The following is a 22,802-nucleotide window of genomic DNA, read 5'->3' on the forward strand; positions in this document are numbered from 1 at the left end:
AGAGGAGGGACCCATGCGCACTTTTCTCTATTTGAACCAAATCTCTCTCCCCGCCGCCCCCGCTGCTTCCTCCACCGGAGGCGCGCAATTAGAGCAGCCGGTCTCCAAGAAAATAGGTCTGCACTTCTCTTGCCGGGGCAGATGAATTAGTTGGCATTCACTGTCTGCATGGAGGGTGAGTTCGGCGCGCAGGGGGACAAAATGTTGGGGATGTATGGAGTCACGACGCACGACGCAACGCTGTTCGTCATGACCTGAAAGTGAATCACGATGGGATTTCTTTGGTGACGTGGTATTTAGGTTAGATGCAATTAGGCATGGCTTGTATGTGCTGCATATTTACCAGCAGCTTCAGCACATAGCTGCTTACTGACACAGCTTCATTTTTATTTTATTTTTAATCATCCAAAGCAGAAATTCCGCCGCTGATTTTTGCACCCTGAACTCTTGCACTATATTTTCCACGAAGTGAGGGGAGCGTGGCGCGCTGCTGGTGAAGTCAAGTGTTTGCGGATTTCTCTGGGAGGACGCTGCTTGATGCTTCGTGCACCTGTGGACGCACCGTGGACGCATTTTGTGTTTCTTTCTTGTGCGTTTTTATTTGATTTTTAGGGTCTTTCCTGTAGCGTAAAGCGTCTGTCGGATGCACGGCTGGATCTCCAGCAGTCGGAGAGGTCTGGTCAGCTTCAGCACCACATCAGCTTTGAACAGCGCCGGGTCTTCGCGTGTGGATGGGCTCCGTCGGTCTCCGTGTCTCCAGCAGCAGCAGCTCCTAACGACCGGCAGCGATGGCATCACAGGGTTTCTGGTCTCTCGGTGGAGATAATGCGGGGGCCAACACCGGGAGTCAGAGCCCCAGTACGCGTGAGTGGCGTTTTGTCTTCCAATCCACCTCTGATGGACAGCTCTAATCCCAGTGCATTGTCTCAAACCAGTGCGCTGCAGCCGCCGAATGCAAACCCAAACAGGCCTGCTGTATTTATAGATCTGCTTTTACGCATTTTCTCTGCAGGATGCAGGAACATTCTCTAAAGGATTCCTTTTCTGTAACTTGCATGGCGCTTTTTTATCTTAAAGTTGGACTCTGCAGCTGAAGCATGCTTATTTGATTTCTCTCTTGCAGCCAGGGCTTGGTGCCAAGCGGCGGCCCAGAAATTATCCGGAGGAATTGGATCGAAATTATGTGGTATGTTGGTTCATAGAGGGAAGGGTGCATGCTATGTCAATTATTATAAGCCATTCACGTCCGGGTACTAATTAAAAAAAAATCTCAATGCTTTTCTGTGCTCTCCAAAGCGCTGCTCAATGTCGGGGAGGTGGAGAAAGCCGCCGATCCGACCGCCAAGCAGCAGCCGGGCACAGAGGCTGCTGGCACCTGCGGCTGCAACAACAAATCCTGCAACTGCACCAAAACTGCCGTGGGCTTCTCCGACCTCTATTCAACAGGTAAAGAAGCAAGCTGCAAGAAAAAAAAAGAAAAGAAAAAAAAAGCTGGATATTAAACTCTGTCGGACTCCTGATGTGTCTCATTAAGTCACAGCTTGGCCTTGCCTTTGGATTATCGTCATTTAATCAGCGTAAAAACGCCACAAACAAGTCATTTTTATAATAAGTGTGCTCATTATCGTTGAAATAGGCCTAAATAAAAAATAATATATGAATTGACATTTTGCAAATCGACTTTTGCTCAATAATTGTCATTTATATGTCGTTTTATTGATATTCTTTGTTCCCACCATCAGTAAAATAGGCTACAAGTGAAAAAAAAAAAAAAAGAGAAACAACAATAGCCTATAAAATATGCTTTTTTATTAAATAAATCATTGTATGCATCTAAGCATTTAGATTTAATATCTGCAATATTCAGTGAGTTATGGTGAGCATTTTTTGCAGTTTTTCGGAGAGGTCACCTTCAGCAGAATCACGTGTTTTGAGGTGTTGCACGTCGCAGAAACTTTAAAAACTTCCATACATTTTAAGATATGATCAAATATTACAAAATATGTCCTGTTTATAGGCCTGCAGGATCGCTTTAAAGCAAAAATGCCTGCACACATATGCGTCTTAATGTTGCATGAAAGCATTTTTACGACGCTCCTGTGCACAGAAATATAAATCACAAAATGTCTCCTCTTCCCTGCTCTGCTCCTTCTGCTGCTGCTGCTTTTATTTTGTAATATTTTGATTTCTGCAGACCTGCTACCTGCCATGGACGGCGACGCCAAAACAATGACCTTCCTGCAGGAAGTTGTGGATATTTTACTGGCCTACATCGTGGAGTCTTTCGACCGGGAAACGAAAGTTATTGATTTTCATTATCCAAACGAGCTGCTTCAGATGAACAACTGGGAGCTGCAGGGCGAGCCGGCCACGCTGGATGATATCTTGATCAGCTGTCGCGCCACTCTCAAATACGCCATCAAAACAGGTCAGGCCTCAGCCTCAGTTTGAGACAAATAGCCTGCTTTGTTTCTCACTTTTCACATATGTTTTAGATTGGCATATTAGGGAACATTCCTGCTTTAAGGCTGCACTTTTACATATATGTGTAGGCCTGAAGTCTGGCCTGCTGCTCACTGTCTTTGTTTAAAATATGTAGGAATCTCAAAAATACACTTAATATCTCATACAGTGAACTGAAATAGGCTATTTGCATGCATAGACTACAATGGGAAATTAACCACACATATTACAGATTCAATGCAAGTCCTTAATTATAGCACATGAATATAACACAAAAAATAAAATATGTAACAGATGATAAAATCTACTAGAAAATCAGCAAAATAAAAGTTAGAAGAGTTAAAAGAGTTAAAAGATTATAAGTACAATTAAATAATTAATTTAATGGGGGGATATCATGCAAAAAATATGCATACAGAAGACAGAATTAAAAAAACATGAAAACATGTTTCAAATATATATATGTATAAAAAGAAAGGGGGGGAAATAATTGTCTATTTAAAAAAATCAACCTGGAAGTCCTCCTCCTCCTCCTCCTCTTGGCCACCAGACCGATAAATGCAGTGACGCAGTAAATCTGGTTCACCAAGTAGGAGATAATAGGCTAATAACCAGGCTTCATAGGCCAAGTCCATTATTCACTCATCGCTGACACATGCAGGAGAGCATTTACAGCAAAACACACACCCCAAAATACAAATACACATTTATTTTAAATATACATATTTGCAGCACTTTGCTTTAACCCCTTTTAGCAGCTTTTAGACATTGAATCAATTGCATAAGAGATATAAATACATTTTCAAATTGTTTTTTTTCCCTAATGGAGACACATTTTATATCATAAACTGTATTTTACTTGTCATCATTCAACATTTACTCATACAGCAGCATCTGCAGGAATAATACAGAAGTTGACAAATGCATTAAGAAAATAATATGCTTTAAACTACACCATAGTGTGTAACAAACCTTTTTATATTATGCTTTTAAATGCTGAATTGGAAGTGAAATGTGGTATGTTTCTAATATGAAATAAAGAATAATTCAAGTTCATCATTTTTAGGAAACCTTTAGTGTGATTGTTTTTTAAAAAGGCTCTATATTTAATTTATTCCTTCCAAAGCTCCTCAGTGTGTGATGGATCCTGCATTATAACACAAAGGTGGTGAACCTCAGTCTGAGTGTGTTTATATCCTCTACTAAATTCCTACAGCATGTAACTCCGAATGCTTTCATTATTTCTCAAGATGATTTCAGACGTCACTGCAGCTGCTGTTCAAACCTGCAATTAAAGCGTTTAGAAGATGACAGTTTCCCTGCAACTCAGCATAAACACACAGAAAGCTTATTTCTAATTTTCCTGACAGCAGATAAAATGTTCAGCCATCTCACACACCCTTCCTCTCTCATTTTGTCCCTTTTTTACTCCTGCTCCCTGCAGCCCACCCCAGGTACTTCAATCAGCTCTCTACAGGATTAGACATGGTCGGACTGGCAGCCGATTGGCTAACATCCACTGCCAACACCAATATGTAAGTATGTGGTGCTTCGTCGTGATTTCAAATGCTGATAATGATAATGACAATGAATTCCATTTCCGGTCCATCCGTGTGCCGTCTGCACGGCCTGATAGCGGCTTTTTTTTTTCACTCAATCACTGCAAATGAAAAGGGTGAAATGAAAGGCAGACCCCCTCCTTCTCCCCCTCTGCACCCCTCCCACCTCTGCCTTTTATCCCTCCCCCTCACCTCAGATCTCCATGGGGATTCAAGGGGAGAAAATTAGGCCTGAAATTAAATTCTGACTAATCTGAAGCTAATTGTGTGTGTGTGTGTGTGTGTGTGTGTGTGTGTGTGTGTGTGTGTGTGTGTTTTTGGGGTGATAAACTCAAGAGTCAGCCTTGGCAACTGTGAGGCGCCGCAAAATAAGCCTGCTGTTGACACGGGGGGGTTTAAAATTACTGCAGCTAACACACTATTTATTCGCAGAAAAATATATCAGGAGGCACATAGTGGAAATTTAGTTTTTAGTGCAGCGAGGATGATAAAAATGGGAGACATTTTGGGCGTGAAGAGGTGGAAAAAGAAACGGATGCTTGTTCATTTTGCTCCAAAGCATCAATGCCAATTAATATATTTTTCCCTTTTCAGAAATAAACTATTATTCTGTATCTTTAGGACACAAAATACTGATTTTATCCTTCAAGAACTTGACTGATTTATTGTTTTATCCGCATCTGCAAGAGCCATCAATTTCAACTCAAACACCCCAAACTGCAGGGAAAAATGTGCGTCTACAGGCTATTTTTTTGGGGGGATGAGTCACGGCACATATTGTGTAACCTGCGCCATGTGATGTCCCTTGTGTAACGCAGGTTCACCTATGAGGTGGCTCCTGTCTTTGTGCTGCTGGAATACGTCACTCTGAAGAAGATGAGGGAGATCATTGGCTGGACGGATGGGCGAGGAGATGGCATTTTCTCTCCTGGTATGTAAGGCGACGCCAAACACGCCACCCCTCCTGTTTCACTGCGAATGGAACTGCCTGCATGCATGTGTGTGTGTGCTGTAATGTGTCAATTTGCATTTTGATGATATAAATGGAACTCCTTTCAAAGCCAATTAGCATAACATAATTTTTCCAAACTTAAGCCCCCACCTCGTCGTTGTCTTTAATTTCTCTCATGCATTTCTGTTTGATGAGGAGCAATCATTGGAGGATTTGATGACAAAGGCCTTGATTGGCTCTGACATTGTGGACAGTCTGATGCTGTGTCATCCCTCGATACGCTCCTGATACGCTGTAAACAAAGGATTTTTTTTGCTCCTGTTGATGTTGTTTTTCATTATTTCAAACATGCACGGGCATTTTTAAACTCCGTTCTGAAGGCCCTGCATCGTTCATTCCCATGAGACTATGTGCCAGTTAGGGCTGTGACACGGATAAATCACTGCACCCTGTCTGTCCTGCAGGTGGTGCTATTTCTAATATGTATGCCATGCTGCTGGCTCGCTTCAAGATGTTCCCTGAAGTGAAGGAGAAAGGAATGTCATCTGTTCCCAGACTGGTGGCCTTCACATCCGAACACGTAGGCTTTTCTTTTTAAATTTAGTCATCAATATGTGTGTAATTGCATCAAATAATGAGCATTTTTACACAGTTTTCTCCAATCAAAAGTCAAACATTTTCCTCTCTTGTGCAGGATAGCTTCAAATATCCTTGCACATTAGCTGCAGCTGTGCTTGATGTGTGTTTTGAAAGTCACACTGATGTATAAAGCTGACATTCTGTGTGTCAGACGCTAGAGGACACGAGGTGACTGTCACATTATGTGTCACCTCCTTCATCTCTAAAGGACATTTGGAGAATGCTGTGGAGAAAAAAAAAGCATTGAAGCTCTTTGACAAATTTAATACACATTTCCAGATGTTTCCTCTCTCCTGTAACCTGCTGCAGAGACAGTTAAACACAATTCCTCTTTCATTTTTTCCTCTCTGTTATCTTTCAGAGCCATTTTTCAATCAAAAAAGGTGCCGCAGCTCTCGGCATCGGCACAGAGAGTGTGATCTGCATCAAAGTAGATGAAAGGTAAAGTCAGCCTCTGATTTCAGCCGTGTAACTGCAAGATAATATATTAGACATTGAATTATATAGTGGTGGAGAGTAACTACATTCATCTAAGTAGCATTCAACCCTCTGAACCACAAGCAGTTTCAGGGTGTTTTTTGCTCACATTTTACTCACAATCATGGTTAGAAGTGGGGAGGACTCAGAAATGTCCTTTGTGCAGTATAATATAGTTATAATATCATACATCATTTAAAAACAAGAAAACAAAAGTTGAACTTTTTGGCTTGTGACGCTGTCGAATTGTCTTGTTCGGCTCACATTCAGATGTCTGTCACAAATAACTCTTGGGACTTTTTTTCTCTATTTCCTCTCCAATAATCATCTTCATACACCTTTAACCCTCTATGGTCCACATTATGATGCCAGTTAGGGAAAAAAATGTTTGGAGTGTTTTTTTTTCTTTAAAATAGACTAAATAAACATAATCTAAAGAATTTTTATAATTCTTTTTTTTTGGGAAGTTTTTGGGGTTTGTTGCCCATACGCAACATTGTACCATAACAGTGCACAAGTGAAAAAGAAAGTTTTTTCAAATTAATTTTAACATAAATTATTTAAGAAATGTGTAAAAGATTCAGTAGCTTCAACAGGGTACAATGCATAACATTTTAAATTTAAAAACATTATAAAAGGAACTTTTTTAACCGGTTTCTTGTCTGAATTTTGCCTGTAGGCAACATTGAACCATTGAACCAACGACCCATTGAAATTAATGTCTTGAACAGTCTGTGTGTATGAAACCATCAAAAATGAAGGTTTACTCACCTATCAGTAGGAATATATTTTCCTCCAGATGGATGAAAGTGCGAGTAAGTTATGTTTTGAGTGATTTTTTGTGGCGCAAAATAGCAAAGCTGTTTACTTTGGAAAAGTCTGCAAAATAGGGTTTCAATATGGCCTCCTGGAGGTCATATGACAAATTAAAGCACTGCTATTGGTTCCATATACTCTGCCCCCTTTTTTAAAGTATCGCATCACTCAAAAAGATGCATTGTAGAAATTTGACAGGCCATAGAGGGTTAAATTATCGTTTGAGGAGTCTGAACTCAAAACTACTGACAGTAACTGTGTATAATGCAGTTAAAAGCTCCACCTCAACCATCTATAACAGTAAAATGCTGCGAACACATTGATGCTTGAGTATAAAGTTTATTTGATAACACTCAAGTGAATGCATGGCTTTCATTTTTTTATTTTCAGATGTCTTAGAGAGTCACTTCCCTTCTAATATTCTCAGATTATCTAATTTAAACAATCAAAAGAGATAAAATTATGAAAAAAAAAACACAAATAACAGCAGAGATTTGAGAAAAGTCCCAAAATAGAATCAGCAGAATTTACTGACTCCTCAGATTCTTCCTGTATCTGTAGAGAAATGTGTGTCACGTCTGTCCCAAACCACAATTCAATTAGACTTTTGTTTTAAAATCAATATTCAATTAATTAATTTGTAAGACTATCAAGAGTTATCAGGGCATAAAACCATTGATCTGTCGACTCATTTACATTTTAAAGTACTTCCTTAATGACTGACGCTTGTTTTTCTTTTGCAGCGGTAAAATGATCCCAGCTGACCTTGAGAGGAGAATACTGGAGGCCAAACAGAAGGTTAATATGATGCAAATTAGTAACACGGCTATAAATACTGCAGATATCACTTCATACATGCCTCATTTTCTGGTATTCAGCAGCTTAAACCAGACTGATGATTAAACAGATTGGCATTGTAACAACTGCAGCTGCTTTTAGGTCCAAACCTTTTCTATTTGTGCTTCTGCAGGGTTTTGTCCCTTTCTTTGTGAGTGCGACTGCTGGAACAACAGTGTACGGAGCCTTTGACCCTCTCATCGCCATTTCTGACATCTGCAAAAAGTACAACGTCTGGATGCACGTGGACGTGAGTGAAACAGATTTTCTTTTTTTTTTCATTTATCCTTTTTTTATTTTCTCGAGGAATCATTGAGGGCAACCCCTCATTTGCAATTATGTCGAGAGTACAGAGAAAACACAAAACAGAGTACAGAGAAAACACAAAACAGAGTACAGAGAAAACACGAAACAGTACAGACAAAACGCATGCAGAAACATTAAAAGCAGTTACAGTGAAAGGCAGAGTTATTGATTATCATAGTTTTGAACTGGCCCATAGTTATAATTGTGTTGAGTTTGAGTGAATGTTGTAAGATGTTCCAGGTAGATGCACCTTTTGTTTGGAATCTGCATAAAAACCTTGTTGTGACATTCAAAACACTCTTATTTCCTAAAACCATCCATGATGCACAACAGTGGAGACTTTAGGGAAGGAATACACAGAAATACTGAGCTCACCAGTGAGTTTGACAAATCTATTATGTCTGTCTCGCCTCTAACTGCTTGCGGTTGACCCAGATAGGAGCCAGCCATTTCCTATCTAACACTGGGGATTAGAAAAACTGGAACAGAGGCTGTAAATCATCTCCTCCCCTGACTTTGCCATCATGGGCCCTCTCACTGAAGGAACTCTATCTATTAATGAAGGTGATTTAGTCCTGACAGGGGGACACCTCTATTAAGAGCCATAAATGGCCTTATCTATCATTCCTCAACCGGCTGAGATGGAAAAAAAACACATCCTGCTTTCTTTGCAGTGTTGTGGCACCTGCTAAATGTGTCTGGTGGCCTTCTTCGCTCTCAGGAGTAAATTTATGAGGCCGGGAAATCCAGAGATGGCTCAGGAACATCAACACAAGCTTCTGACATTTAGGCTTTTTTGAAAGCTGACAGTGGCACCAGTGTGAAGAATTAGACCATCATGCAAAGCTGAACACCTTAATGCTCCTTAATAGAACAGCAACTAGTCATTTTTTTCACTATTGATTATCCTTGAAATGTTTTTCTCGATGAATTGATGAAAATGTCCTGAGCTGCTAGAGGTGATCAGCTGGAGGAGGAGCAGGACCTTTGGAGCGTTTAAAGGGATAAATAAAACATGTGTTTGTTGAGATAAACTTGCAGTAAAACTTTATGGAGAAAGCTTTCACCACATTTTAGAAGCACAACACTGCCCGAAGACTTTACAGTGGAGGCTGACGATTAAAAAATATATCAGCCATTATATCACAGCAAACACAAGGCCTCATGCAGCAACATTCTCTTAAATTTCTCTTAATTTTCTGACGAGAAAAAATTAGAGAAGTCAACTCCAGATGCAGCAAATGTTAATCATCCAAATCTGCGCCAACTCAGGTGTACTGAAAGACGAATCCCACTTTATAATAATCATTTATTATCATATGTAACGCCCATGAATCTCTATATAAGGGCAGGTGTTGTACCGTGTGAAAATACCTTGGAAAATGTACTAAAATTTGAAAGATTCCAACAAAAAAAGGGTTCAAGAATAAGAAAAACTTCAGCAGTAATGAAATCAGTGTACATACTTAAATTAATTAAATGTGAGTGTTCTTTACAGTAAAAAACAAAACTAAACATATCATGGCCCATGATAAGATTTAATAATCTAAATTTGATTATAAGATATTCCTGCATTTTCATGATCCTTATTTATGTTCTTCCGTTTTAAAACTTTTTATTATTTCCTGCACATAATTCTCTGTCAAAAGAAAAAAATAGAGAAGTCAACTCCAGATGCAGCAAATGTTCCTAATCATCCAAATCTGCGCTAACTCAGGTGTGCTGAAGATAAATCCCACTTGATCATAATTGTTTATTATCATAGGTAACTAAGGCCCCCAAAACTCTTTAACTTTAATACTTTGGAAAATGCACAAAATATATTTTAAAGATACAGACAAAATAAGGCTGTAAGAAGAAGAACTTCATCTAAAGTGAAATAGTTTTACTGTTAAAATCCTTAAATAAAGTAAATGTGATTAATTTCCATGAAATATAATAATCTAAATTTTATTATGAAATATGCTTTATTTGTTTATGTTCCTTAGATTAAATTTAGAAAGTATATTTCCTGCACATATTACACAGTCCATGGTTAGGGGTTGTACTGTTCCAATATTGAATGCAAAAGAAAGCTCTAAAACCCTTCAACCCTACATTTCCCATAATGCAACTTGATTATATATATATCGTTAGACTCTCTGCACCTGCAAAACTACAGGTCACATCTCTCAAACCTGACAAACCTCCTCCAGAGCAACACAAAGCTGTTTTTACAGCCTGAGGAGTGACTTGACTTTGCATTTAAAATCAGCGGAGTGTCTCTTTAATAAAAGCTTGACCTTGAAGTTGTATTTACAGCATCACATGTCTGATTATCATCCGTCTGTCCTGACAGGGTGCGTGGGGAGGAAGTCTCCTCATGTCCCGGAGACACAGGTGGAAGCTGGACGGAGTTGACAGGCAAGTTACATTTATTTTTGGAGGATTAACACAAGCTGACACGAATCTCGTGAGCAGCTGAAGTAACGCTGCACACTGGTTGTTTGATTTGATCTGCAGGGCCAATTCAGTCACATGGAACCCACACAAGATGATGTCCGTCCCTCTGCAGTGTTCAGCCCTGCTGGTCAGAGAGGAGGTACGACTCTTAGCCACATACATGCATCTTAAACCTCTGAAGTCCAGGAGATTTTGGTTCAAATTTGTCAACTTCCTATGCATTCGTTTATGTCTCTGTTCAGCATCTTTCAGTCTGTCCTTACATCACATGCATGGCTCCTTTTTCTCTACACAAGTTTGGTTATCAGTCAGATTTTTCCTTTTATTTTAATTAACAAAGTATAAAGCTGCCAGTAACCCAAAATGCAAACAATGTACCTTTTTAAACTATTTATACACACAAAAACAGCTGAAAAAATAACAAATAATAAAACTACAAAATAGTCTATTTGCATGTTAATTAAAAATAGTAATAGTTTTTGTTGTAGAAAGAAAATTCACATAAAAATGTTCTAGAAACATAAATGGCACACTGTGAAAGCTCCTATGATTGCACTTTCAACTGGCTTTCTCATCTTGTCTACAAATCATATATAAATAAAGTTATTACTGTAAATAAAACATGTCTATGTTCAATAAATAGATGGACTCCAGAGGTTAATATTTGTTTTTTTATGGATTCTGGAGGTAAATATAAACGTTCTGCGTCTGATTTCTCAGGGTCTGATGCAGAACTGCAACCAGATGCACGCCTGCTACCTGTTCCAGCAGGACAAACACTACGACCTCTCCTACGACACCGGAGACAAAGCGCTGCAGTGCGGACGCCACGTGGACATCTTCAAACTGTGGCTCATGTGGAGAGCTAAGGTAAAAGGAATTGTACTCTCCTCTTCAACTTTGCTTTGAAATACAGACTAATTTTGAGATGATAGACATCTCTAAATGAGTCAATATCACTATAAAGTGCCTTTTTGTGTCCTCATCAGAATCGCTCAGTCATCATGAAAATGTAGCAACATAATGAAACTCTGAGGTCGTATTATGAATGGCCAAACATTTACACACACATATCAGTACAATGATAGGTCCTCCTCCTAAAATTTATTTTTTTGGTTTTGGCATGTCCCACACACTGCTCCACTTACAGTGTGTGTAATTTGTGGTTAAATGATGCTAATTTAAATTAAAAAAATACATGATTATATTGTCCACAACAAGTTATTTGATAAAACGAGTCATTTTGATCATATATATTCTACTTTCATAATCATATGGAACATTTTTCATGTGTCCCTGAAATTTCAGTCCACCCTGTCATTATAGGGCAACTGCCCCTTTAAGAAATCCTCTGACGCTCTCAGTAACATTTTTCTAGTCAATTTGTCTTTCTTTAATGGAGTCTGAAACAGTGGATAGTTGCAGAATTATTAATTAAGTATTTACGCTTATATTTTGTAATTTTCTTCACAATGTGTGTAGCTGAATGTTGTCAAGCTTAACATGTTCACCCTGTTATAGTGAAATATCAATTAATTTAAAAACCTTTCTAAAATTTGATATTTGCTAAACAGTACACAGTCAACTTGCTGACTGAGTCATGTTGCTAAATTAAATGCTAAAATTAGCCAAATACATATATATATTTTGCTCTTTGTACATTGTCTGCCTATAGTTAATTTATAAAGTGTGGGAGCTTGACCAACATGCAGGTCTAACAGCATAATATCTACTTAATGCAATAAACATGAAGTTAAATGGAAAATTTCAGCTTTTGTTTTGGAAATGGGGAAGTCTCAAAGGCACTTTATGGTGATATTGACTCAAATTATGCATTTTGTCAGTGTGTATATTACATAGATACTGTTCAATGGTCAATCTGACCCTGAACAGAAGAGGTGACTCATGTTAGCCATCAACATCACTCCATAAAAAGAAAAAAATTAAAAATGTTAAAAAAAAAAAGTGCAATTACTCAATGTCATAAAGTTTTTGGTCAAATTGACCAATGAACATTATCTGTGTTCCCGAGAAACAAATATAATAAGAGGGTTAACTTATTTTTCTAACATTGTATATTCATGACAGATGTGTTAGTGTCAAAAAAACTGATTGAAATGCAAATGTTGGATGTTGGATCCAATTTTTCAGCACAAAATATGATTTGTGCTTCTTATTTACTCACTTACTCATATCCTTTCCATCTTACAATAACCACAGTTGTTCTAGTCTCAATAAACATTTCAAAACTAACAGATTAAAACCTTTTCTCCGGCAGGGCACCATTGGATTCGAGGCTCAGATTGACAAGTGTCTGGAGCTGTCGGAGTACCTCTACAACAAGATCAAAGACAGAGAAGGATACGAGATGGTCTTCGACGGGAAAGTATGTCCACTTTTAACTTTCCCTCGCCACAACGATAATGAATCCACATAATCAGAGAAGAGCAGCAAACATTAGTCCACGCTGCTTCTTTTACCTCTGTGTGTTCAGTGTCATTATGGGTGACTTGATTGACGCACAGTGTGCTCTTGCTTTGTGTTGAATGAATGCCATTTTTACCTCTAGCTGCCAGTATAATGTGCTGCCATTATGTTTAATGAATAGCATAACGGGCAGTAATTGCTCATATGCATATGAATAGCACAGCGTCTGAAATATCCTCTCCAGAGCAAAACCAGAACAGCACAAACATATGTGGTATGACGGGGTTATTAAGCTAAAAAACTGCTCTTATAATAGGAGTGCTTGGACACCCAGAGTCATTTATTGTGGAAGCTCTTTAATGTTTCAAGGCTTATTGTTTTCCTGCTGAGCCACAAAAGGCTAAGAGCATCATAACCCAGAGGGTGGCGGGGAGAAGCCAAATCCTCCGGGCACTGGCCCAGGTGTTCACTTGTCTCTACCTCCCATTGAGCCATTACATCAATCAGATGTTGAGGATACTGGGCTGTATAAATGAAGCTGGTGTGCATGACTAGTCAGCTGCCGGTAATGAATGCTTTACCTCTCGCAGAAAGGCAGGCGGGCCGCTGCAGCAGGGCTTCACATGCCAATAAATAGAGCCGTGTTGGCTTTCAGACGTACAGAGAGTATCTGAGGAGGAGGCAGCTACCTGTCTGCTGCTGCGAACTGCTAATGGATTTCCTTTTTGAGCTGCGGAAAACCATTTTCTAACACAATCTGCTCTGGCATGGAGAAAAATGGACGTGCTGCGGTTACTGCCAGCACTTTTTATTTTGAGCTTTCTCCAGGATTTCAGCTAAAGGATGATTGGTAAATATGTGTACTGCATATCTATATGTAACACGTTTTTATGGGTCGTATCTACTTGTGCATAGGGCTGGGTGGTATGTTTGATATTAAATATAATTTAATGATTTTAAAATATTGGAAAATGTATTTCACAACATAGTAAATACATGCCAAATTATACAAAAAATTATGTTAATATCAATTCATACGCTGATGTTAAAACAAGAACTGAAAATAAATGGACAACTTGTTTACAGGTACATCTCAATAAATAAAATAATATGATGGAAAAGTCCATTTCCAGTAGTTCAAGTCAAATAGCCCCAACCAAGTATTGAAAAAAATTGCTCTTTTGTAATATTAATAATTTTTTTGAGACACTGAATTTTAGGTCTTCATAAAATGTAAGCCATAATCATTATAGTTCGAAACATTTCATGACTTAATTTATCCAATTTATTCTTTCTGTGTGTAATGAATCTATATAATTATTATCTATATTGAGATGCACCTGTATGTGATGTGCAACAGGTTCATGTCATTATAGTAGGTACCAAGTTATTCTAATGGGCTAAAACCTCCTTTAATTTCATTTTAAATGTTTTACCACTTGATGGCAGAGCAACAAGTGGTGTGGTTCAGTCCCACACATCCATATTCATTTGACAGAATCACCTTATTAAGTTTATATGACTGACATGTTGGCAGCATAGACTGTATTCAGCATAGATGTAGATTTCCGAAGAATCATTTTGAAGCTCATTGTAGTAGCTCTTGTCGTCTTCATCTTAGTCAGTACCTGGAATTAACAATAAAATGAGATCCATAAAAAAGGGGCAAAGAGATGTATTGTGGCTGAGCTTAAATATGCATAACTTTAAGCTTTAATATAATATAAACAGGTGAATTATATCAAAATCCACCAACAGCACAGTTAAATTAGCTGTTAAAACCAAAATTGTTTTTTTAATCAGGCTGTAGACATGTTTATTTCTACTGTAAAGTTGTGCATTTTAACATGCGATCTGTGAGGATTGACTCACTTTTGGAGCAAGCCTCTAGTGGCTATCTGAGTAACTGCAGTTTTGGGCAGTTGGCTGAATTTTGCAGCCTTGGAGGTTTCCACTTTAGCTACTAAATGTTTGACTATTTGCTAGTTGCGAACTTAATCTGTCTGTCTGTCTGGACAGGTATTGGACTGTACAGAGGGTCTAATTATACTTCATCAGTGACAACAGCTGCCTGTTAAAATGAATGATGCAGGTCATAGAATCAAAACAATGAGCTAAAAGACACAAAAATGCTCAATGAAACCGAGATGACCTGCAGAGTTGGGGAAACACAACATACTATTCTGACTTCATTATTAAAATAAATTATTTTCAAATTACACATAGTTATTAAATCCATTGTTCATTCAAAAGCACTGGCTGGAACAGCTTTAAAAATACAACTTCTATTTGTATGTTATAATTACAATGTGCTGGTAATCATTTATATGTGATTATTGCATCTCTTATGATCATGCTACCACCGGGGGGCAGCAAAGACAAGAAATGTTCAAATTCTACACACAGTATCTTAAATTCTAACAACACAAACATGTCATCAGGATACAATGAAAGTCTGTAATGTTAAGCGTGCATGTTTTGCTTTTGCACGCCTGTGGCAGTTAATTCCTCTTGTCCTCTCTTGTCGCCTCTGTGTGTCCCCACAGCCTCAGCACACCAACGTCTGCTTCTGGTATCTCCCTCCTGGGATCCGCTACATGGAGGACAAAGAGGAGAGAAAGAAACACTTGCACAAGGTGGGTGAGCGCAGATAAGAAGCCCGACCAAAAACAGCTTCCACTGTTAGTCAGTCCTATCCAGCCTGACCATCACATGTCCTCCTCATTAGGGACAGTATGAGCATCCACTTATACCCAGGATAAAAAAAACATCTTATATATACTTATTAAAGTGTGACAGTCTTACTCACAGAGGGAGGGTATCACAGACCTGACTTAGAGTGAGTGAGGCTATTCAGTCAGCTAAAGTGGCGGTCATTCAGAGGCTCCCACTGCAGCAGGGGCCTACTAATTGACAATTAGGGCAAACAGATGGTGAATATGCCCGCCATACAAAGAGCTCCCTCTCTCTCTCTGTAAAACCATCCACCATAAATTGTTTGGAAAACAAAAGGAATGTGATGTGCTATGACAAAGTTTGATTGAAGAAAACGCCGTGGATACGCCTCACTGAGAGCGAGTGTTTGGACAGCTCGCTTTCTTTCCACACAATCTGACACTGAGATTGAGGGATGATGTAATGTTGAGGGAAAGTATAGGGAACTTTCCTGGTTTTCCACTTGCTTTAATGGCTGCTGCTAACTGGAAAATTGTCAAAAGCCTGATTTGAAGGAAATCCGCAGCTGCACCTGCAAGAGATTTAGAGGGAACCACTGATTATAGTACTGACCACAGCACTGCAGACTTTATTTACCTTATACAGTGGTGGAAAGTCATTAAGTGCATTTACTCAAGTACTGTACTTAAGTACAATTTTGAGGTACTTGTACTTTACTTGAGTATTTCCATTTTATGTAACTTTTTACTTCTACTCCACTACATTTTGAGGGAAATATTGTACTTTTTACTCGTATATACATCTAGCTGACAGCTTTAGTTACTTTACAGGTTGAGATTTAACATAAAATAGATGATCAATTTAAAGTGATTAGACTTTTTTAAATTAAATCTTACAACAGTATATTAAATAGTTAAAATTAGACATATCTTTACAAAGTTAAAAAATGCTTACATGAAAGCATCAATACAAATAATCTAATGATAAATTTAGAATATATAAAACAATCTGAGTCGGTCTATTCTGCATAATAAGTACTTTTACTTGTAGTGGAGTAATTTCATTATGTTGTATTAGTACTTTTACTTAAGCAAGGAATTGGAATACTTCTTCCACCATGGACCTTATATATTTCATTTCTTTTCTTTATCACTGCCATAGTGTAAAAATTATTCTTACAAGTCCTGCATTAGATATCTACTTGAGTAAAAGTGCATCAGTACAGAAGAGGATTGGGGCCAGGTAGGAGAAAAAAATAATGAGAGGAGGATTTTTTTTTCATTATGCAGTTTGAGAAAAAAAGTCTAAATGGCGGGAATAAAGTTGAGATGTTGAGAATTAGGTTGAAATACGATTTAGAGGGAAAAAAAGTCAAATGACGAAAATGAAGTCATTTTTTTGTGTTTTGTAAAGTTGGAAAGATATTACAGATTTGTGTCAATAAGTCATCAGAGGAACATTGTTTTCTATCCGAACAGTTACCGCAAGCTACAACCTGATTTTCATAAATAAAGCAATAACCACAATATTTAAGAGTGTAGTAGCACTAAAATCCTCCTACACATAAATGAGTTATTCTTGGTAGTAGCTACCACAACTATTGTTTTGGGGAAAATCTGCTTTTATGTCATTTATGTAAAACATTTTTTAGACATATTGTATTATTGTATTTCTCAACATTGTATTTCAACTTTATTCTCAACATTGTATGTCAACGATTCATTTTTATTTCTCCTAGCTGGCCCTAATCCTCGTCTGTAACATAAGTATTACGATTAGGGCATTGGAAATTTTGAAAGTCCGTTTTGATTTTTCAACCTAAAATGCACAGAGTTATTAAAGTTCTCGCAACATTATGCTCAACCTTGAGTACTGTAACTTCTTTAATAGTCACTAAACAGCTAAAGTGTTTCATATTTTGTGGTGTTTTTCCTCTGTAAAATGTCTCAAACGGTTGGTGTTGCTCATACCAAGAAGTTTCAAACTTCAGCAGCTCATCACAGCACAACAAAACTCTGCTGAGCACAAAATAAATGACTTTGACTGCTGCAGCCAAGCTGAGAGGTTATCTCTGAGAGCGGAGCAGTCAGAGTGCTGCTGTCAGATTTAGCTGTCAGACTGGTGTGGGAGATAATGGAGAACATGGACCAGGATCAGAGGGATCTAAGCACACAATGTGACTCGTTTAGATGCTGAAATAGAACAAAAAAGGCGAGAGATTATATGGTTTTCCAAAGTTATGATTGACTTATGTTTAGAGAGATAAGCAAATTAAAATGGCATTTAAGGAGTCAAGAGAGGAGACGATGAGGTTCACACAATCATTCCCTGCACTAAAAACTAAATATGTGTGAATCAGAGTCTAGTGTTTGTGTACACAAAAAACTTTTTGTGTGTAGTTTGTTTCAATTATATTTTTATCACAGCGTGGAGATTGAAAAAGGACTGACTCATATTTGCATACATTTATAAATCAATCAATTATTTGGTTGAACCGCATTAATATAATCTGCAGCAGTTTATAAATGAAGAAAACGAATCAATTACTAACATAAAAATCAAGCAGCAGTGATATTTTAGTGTGCAAGGACGGATTTATGAGCAACAGATTTAAAGGAATGATTTTACATTTTGAGAAATACGCTTTTTTGGTGTCCTTGCCGAGATATAGATAAGACATTAAGACCACTATCATGTTTGTCTGTTTAGTATTAAGCTAGTTGTGTAGGTTGGCTTCAAATAACAACAATTACTCTGGGTTATGAGCTGATTAAGTTCATAATTCTGACTCTAAATCAGGGGTCTCAAACTCAAATTACCTGGGGGCCGCTGGAGGCAGTATCAAAATGACCAAAAAAAGACACAAAATTACTAAAAAAAAAGACACAAAATGACAGAAAAAAACTAAATTACTTTAAAAAGACAGAAAATTACCAAAAAAAAAGACACAGAATTACCAAAAAAACACTAAATCATTTAAAAAAAAGACACAAATGTATTTTAAAAAGACAAAATTTAAAAAATAAATAAATAAAAAAATTTAAAAAGTAATTAAAGGGACCTTCCACACACAACACGGTAAAGTGCCATTCATATAAAACTCACATTAATCTTTCATATCAAGGTGGGGGCCACAAGGGCAGCAATTGGCCCTCGGGCCGCGAGTTTGAGACCCATGCTCTAAGTGCTCCAAATACTTCTTTTTAAGTCAAAAACTTGACACTTCAAGTTATTTCTATCAGCTGTCTTACTAAAAACATAACCTCCTGGGTTATGTTTTTATTTAGACAGCAATTAGTTTGTCAGCAGAATTATATAAAATCTACTGCCCTGTTGCAGTACCACTCTCTACCTGAACTGTTTCTGATGAGCTGGTGGGTCATGGGTCGCTGTTTCACCAAAACACAAATTTCACAAAAACAAATCAAAGAAAATGTATAAAAATCATATTTCAGTGAACTCCTTTGTTTTGTGGGTCCGGGCATGTATGCACGATCAAAATCTTTGCAAATGTGCTCTCTCAGTTTTTTTTGTGTGTGCTCATTTTCAACTAGTTTAATTTAAATACACTATACTCACCTGCCAAAATGAACCAAACCAATGGAGAGATATAACGTGTCCAGAGTTTATACAGTGCATGATTTTCTACTGTTTATTCCTCTAAATTCATGCTGTAACTTCCTGGATCTTCCAGGTGGCTCCGGTGATAAAAGCCAGGATGATGGAGTATGGGACAACCATGGTCAGCTACCAACCACAAGGAGACAAGGTCAACTTTTTCCGCATGGTGATCTCAAATCCGGCCGCTACCTTCGAGGACATCGACTTTCTTATTGAGGAGATTGAACGACTCGGCCAGGATCTATAAGACTCATCTCACCAAATCCCTCCTGTACTTTCCCCCCCTTGACGGATGAATTGTTTGTCGTGAATGTACTGGTAAACTTTTTTTCTTTCTCTCTCTCTTTCCTCCAAAGTCACATATTTAAGAGTATATTTGAGAAAAAAGATATATCCATATATTATGTATCGTAGCTTTGCCGTGGACTGACTTGGTCCAAAGTGCTTCTGTCTGCCTTTTCCTAAAGTGTAGTAGACCCCAGAGTAGTGTAAGTGACGTAACTTTATATGTACTTTTTGTGATATGAAATGCTTGTGCAATAGGTCGATGAGGGAGAGTTTTATTTTTGAATCATTTCTCATTTGCCGGGTATGTTGTTAAGTGCCAAACGTGGTTGTGTTCTATTGTAACTTTACATTTTTAAACTTCTGGTTTAAAACAAAAAAAAAAGCACTTCACCTTACCTCAGCTTAATCAAACTGCCTTTACATCTGCACATAGTACTCCAAGCATCCATATTCTCCTGCACATGTTAAATCCCAACTAGAGCAGAGCTACAATAGGAAACATGGAGGCATTTTCATCCAAATTACACACAGCAAAGTCAACTCAGAGTGTTTATGAATGCGTGTCGATCCATCGTGCATCACATCAGCCTTTGACAGTTCTTGGTCCGAAGCTTATAACGCTAATTTAATATCGCAGCTTATTACTTCTAACACTTTCTACTCTTTTTCTAGTGTATTTAAAGTGGTAAAAGGCTCGTTAAACCCATTTTGTTTGATGTCACCAGCTACACGCATATATATTAAAATGGGTCCCATTTCCAGTCAGGCTGTATATTTAGCTGTGCTGAGTGTGCTTTACATGTCGTAGTGATGATCTAAAATGAGAATATCTAACTTTTAAGAGGTGGCCTAAAGTTATAATCCTTAATTTGATAACCCATTTTTAGCTGCAATTAATGACCAGCACTTCTTTAGCCATTCAAACTAGTTGGGGTTTAGTGAAGTTAGTGGCCTTTACCACTTGACATTCAAACTGTGCAGCCAAGCACATGCGGACATTTTATTTTATGACCTATTGGATCAAAATTCTGATTCTGTTTGTACGCAATTTTCTTGTTTTAGGGGGAATTATTGTGCATGGGAAGTTAGGCTGGAGAATTGGAAACCGCCAAGGGGACCCCGACTCCAAGGGGCCAGCAAAGCCCTGAGTTCACTGCAGGTCATCTGGTTTTGATGTTGGACAGATCTAAAGTCCCGCCCCCTTGTTTCTGTTGCTATTTTAGCCTGGTTCCATTGAGATGCTGCAATGTTTGTGATAGATTCTGGGCGTTCAAGAAACCAAGAGTGAAGACTGCATGTTTTTCCTGCTGGGATGCTAGAAGTCGTGTATACCCAAATAAATATCACCAAAAGTTACTTCAGGGTGGAATGTAATCTCACAGAGAAATTACAAACAATGTAAGCCTTGATCTTTTATAGGAAATGATTCTACATGCCTTAAAAATGTAACGGCAACCAACCTATCTGTCCTTTTCTATCTCTTTACAATACAGATAAAGGAAGTATAGCTCACCAGTTATCTAACGTTTGGTAACGTTAGCTCGCTTAAGATGTGTCTATATGTAATGTAATGTGTCTGTGAAGATTGTGGCAGCTACTCCGAGCTCGCTCAGCTGTTATTGGAGCACAGAGTAAAAAGGGGCGGGACTCAGAAAGGGTCAGTTTGATGAATTGCAAATTTGCGCACTAACAACGATATCAATGGACCCTGCACCGTTAGCTAATCCATGCTAAATTTTGTCTTGCAAAAAGACGATTTGTCAAGGTCTAGTATTTACTTGACTTTTAATCGATTTATATGTTGCTCGCATGATGCATATTCCTGATAATCATTAGATTGACACTAATTAATACAAATTAGGTATTTTCCAGCATTGTATGGGTTGCAGTGGACTTTATGGGAACATGGTCACATGACCTGCAGTACCGACTTTGGCCACAACTCTAAAATCCCCGTGCAGCCCTTGGCGGTTTTGTTGCACGCTTCCTGTTATCACAATGACATTTTAAGGATTATAACTTCAAAGATGTAAAACCTCTCATCATACAGGACCATAATGAGAGAAGCGGTTTTGTCAGTGGTGTTTTCGGATGAGCACTTAAAGAAAGATCAAGGATCTTTAACGGAAAACTGGGAACGGGGCAATAATGGTGTTCAGTCAGATTCTAGGAATTTCATCAGACTTGCAGCAACTGCATACTGTACCTGACATCACTTGCACTAAATCATCGGGAGGAAGAGCATTGCAACTGAGATTTCTTCTTTATTCATTCACAAGCAATATTTGAGTATGGGTCCAATCTATAAACCCTGCAAAAATATGGAAAGAAGCGGTGAATTCAAGTGTACAATAGTTAACGATAATCAAGTTTGCTGCTAGTTGGCAAAAAAAAACATAAACTAAAAAAAAAAAAACATGCTTACTGTAGGCGGGTTAGTGGCTGGAGCGTGAACCCTGAGGTTCTGTAGCATTTTCATTAGAACAAGTTAGAAAAGCACAATTTGCTCAACACGGTCGCTCAGTGTACAATCACTTTTGATCATAGATTGTAAATAGTATTTCAAGATGTCCTAAGTACATATCTTTGTGTATACATAAGTGTATATAAGACATATAACCAGAGACTATTTGTGAGGTAAAGTTATTCATATTTTCTCTATCTCCAATATAGATTACTTGTATTTTCATCCTGTTTGTCCAAAAAGGCTTTTTTCCTGTGCGTATGTTTGTGTGTCAGATACTTGACTTGGTTTGTGACTCTTCTAGCTATTTCAAAGAAAACGTGTTTCAGGGACTGGCTTTAAAGAAAATCGACAGATTTCACCTTGCGAGTCCTGCTCAGAGACTGCCGCAGGTGTTTGGGTTTTAAATGAATATGCAAAGCCATTTTGACTCTGAAGCTCTGTGTTTTTTGTGCACAAGTGAATACTTGACGGTATGTGCCAATGTGTACCTTAGTGTGTTTGTAACTGTGTTGCCTTAGTATAAATTTGCCAGTATTGTCTAGTTTTTCCTCCGAAGGGGAGGTCGTGCACTTTAGAGTATACACATGACCTAATAACGTGCAATGTCCAATGGTTGTTCATAAGTTGATGTTAAAAAAATTTACTCAGAAATGTAACTTAAAGCTCTTTGGTCTGAATGTGATATGAATCAAGGGTCTGTTGGAAAAGCATTTATTTATAGAGATTATAAAAGTTTTACTGTCTTACATCCCAACTGAGATTAGCCTCGAGTTTAAGATACTTTTTTTAAGATTTACTAAATGAATACTTCACCCTTGAAATGATCATTTGT

General features: G+C 38.0%; 1 protein-coding gene across 1 annotated transcript; it reads left to right on the forward strand.

Moving 5' to 3' along the window:
* Positions 1 to 136: 136 nt before the first annotated feature.
* On the forward strand, positions 137 to 22,297 carry gad2 (glutamate decarboxylase 2). Its single transcript, XM_059326702.1, has 16 exons — positions 137 to 864; positions 1,124 to 1,186; positions 1,297 to 1,446; positions 2,195 to 2,428; positions 3,908 to 3,998; positions 4,841 to 4,953; positions 5,439 to 5,554; positions 5,975 to 6,054; positions 7,650 to 7,704; positions 7,877 to 7,993; positions 10,388 to 10,452; positions 10,552 to 10,630; positions 11,212 to 11,361; positions 12,770 to 12,877; positions 15,465 to 15,554; positions 19,289 to 22,297. Exons 1-16 carry the CDS (start codon positions 789 to 791, stop codon positions 19,460 to 19,462), a joined length of 1,761 nt encoding a protein of 586 aa, XP_059182685.1. The 5' UTR covers positions 137 to 788; the 3' UTR covers positions 19,463 to 22,297.
* Positions 22,298 to 22,802: the final 505 nt, after the last annotated feature.

Source organism: Centropristis striata, chromosome 23 (genome assembly GCF_030273125.1).
Source record: "Centropristis striata isolate RG_2023a ecotype Rhode Island chromosome 23, C.striata_1.0, whole genome shotgun sequence".
Classification (NCBI taxonomy): Eukaryota; Metazoa; Chordata; class Actinopteri; order Perciformes; family Serranidae; genus Centropristis; species Centropristis striata.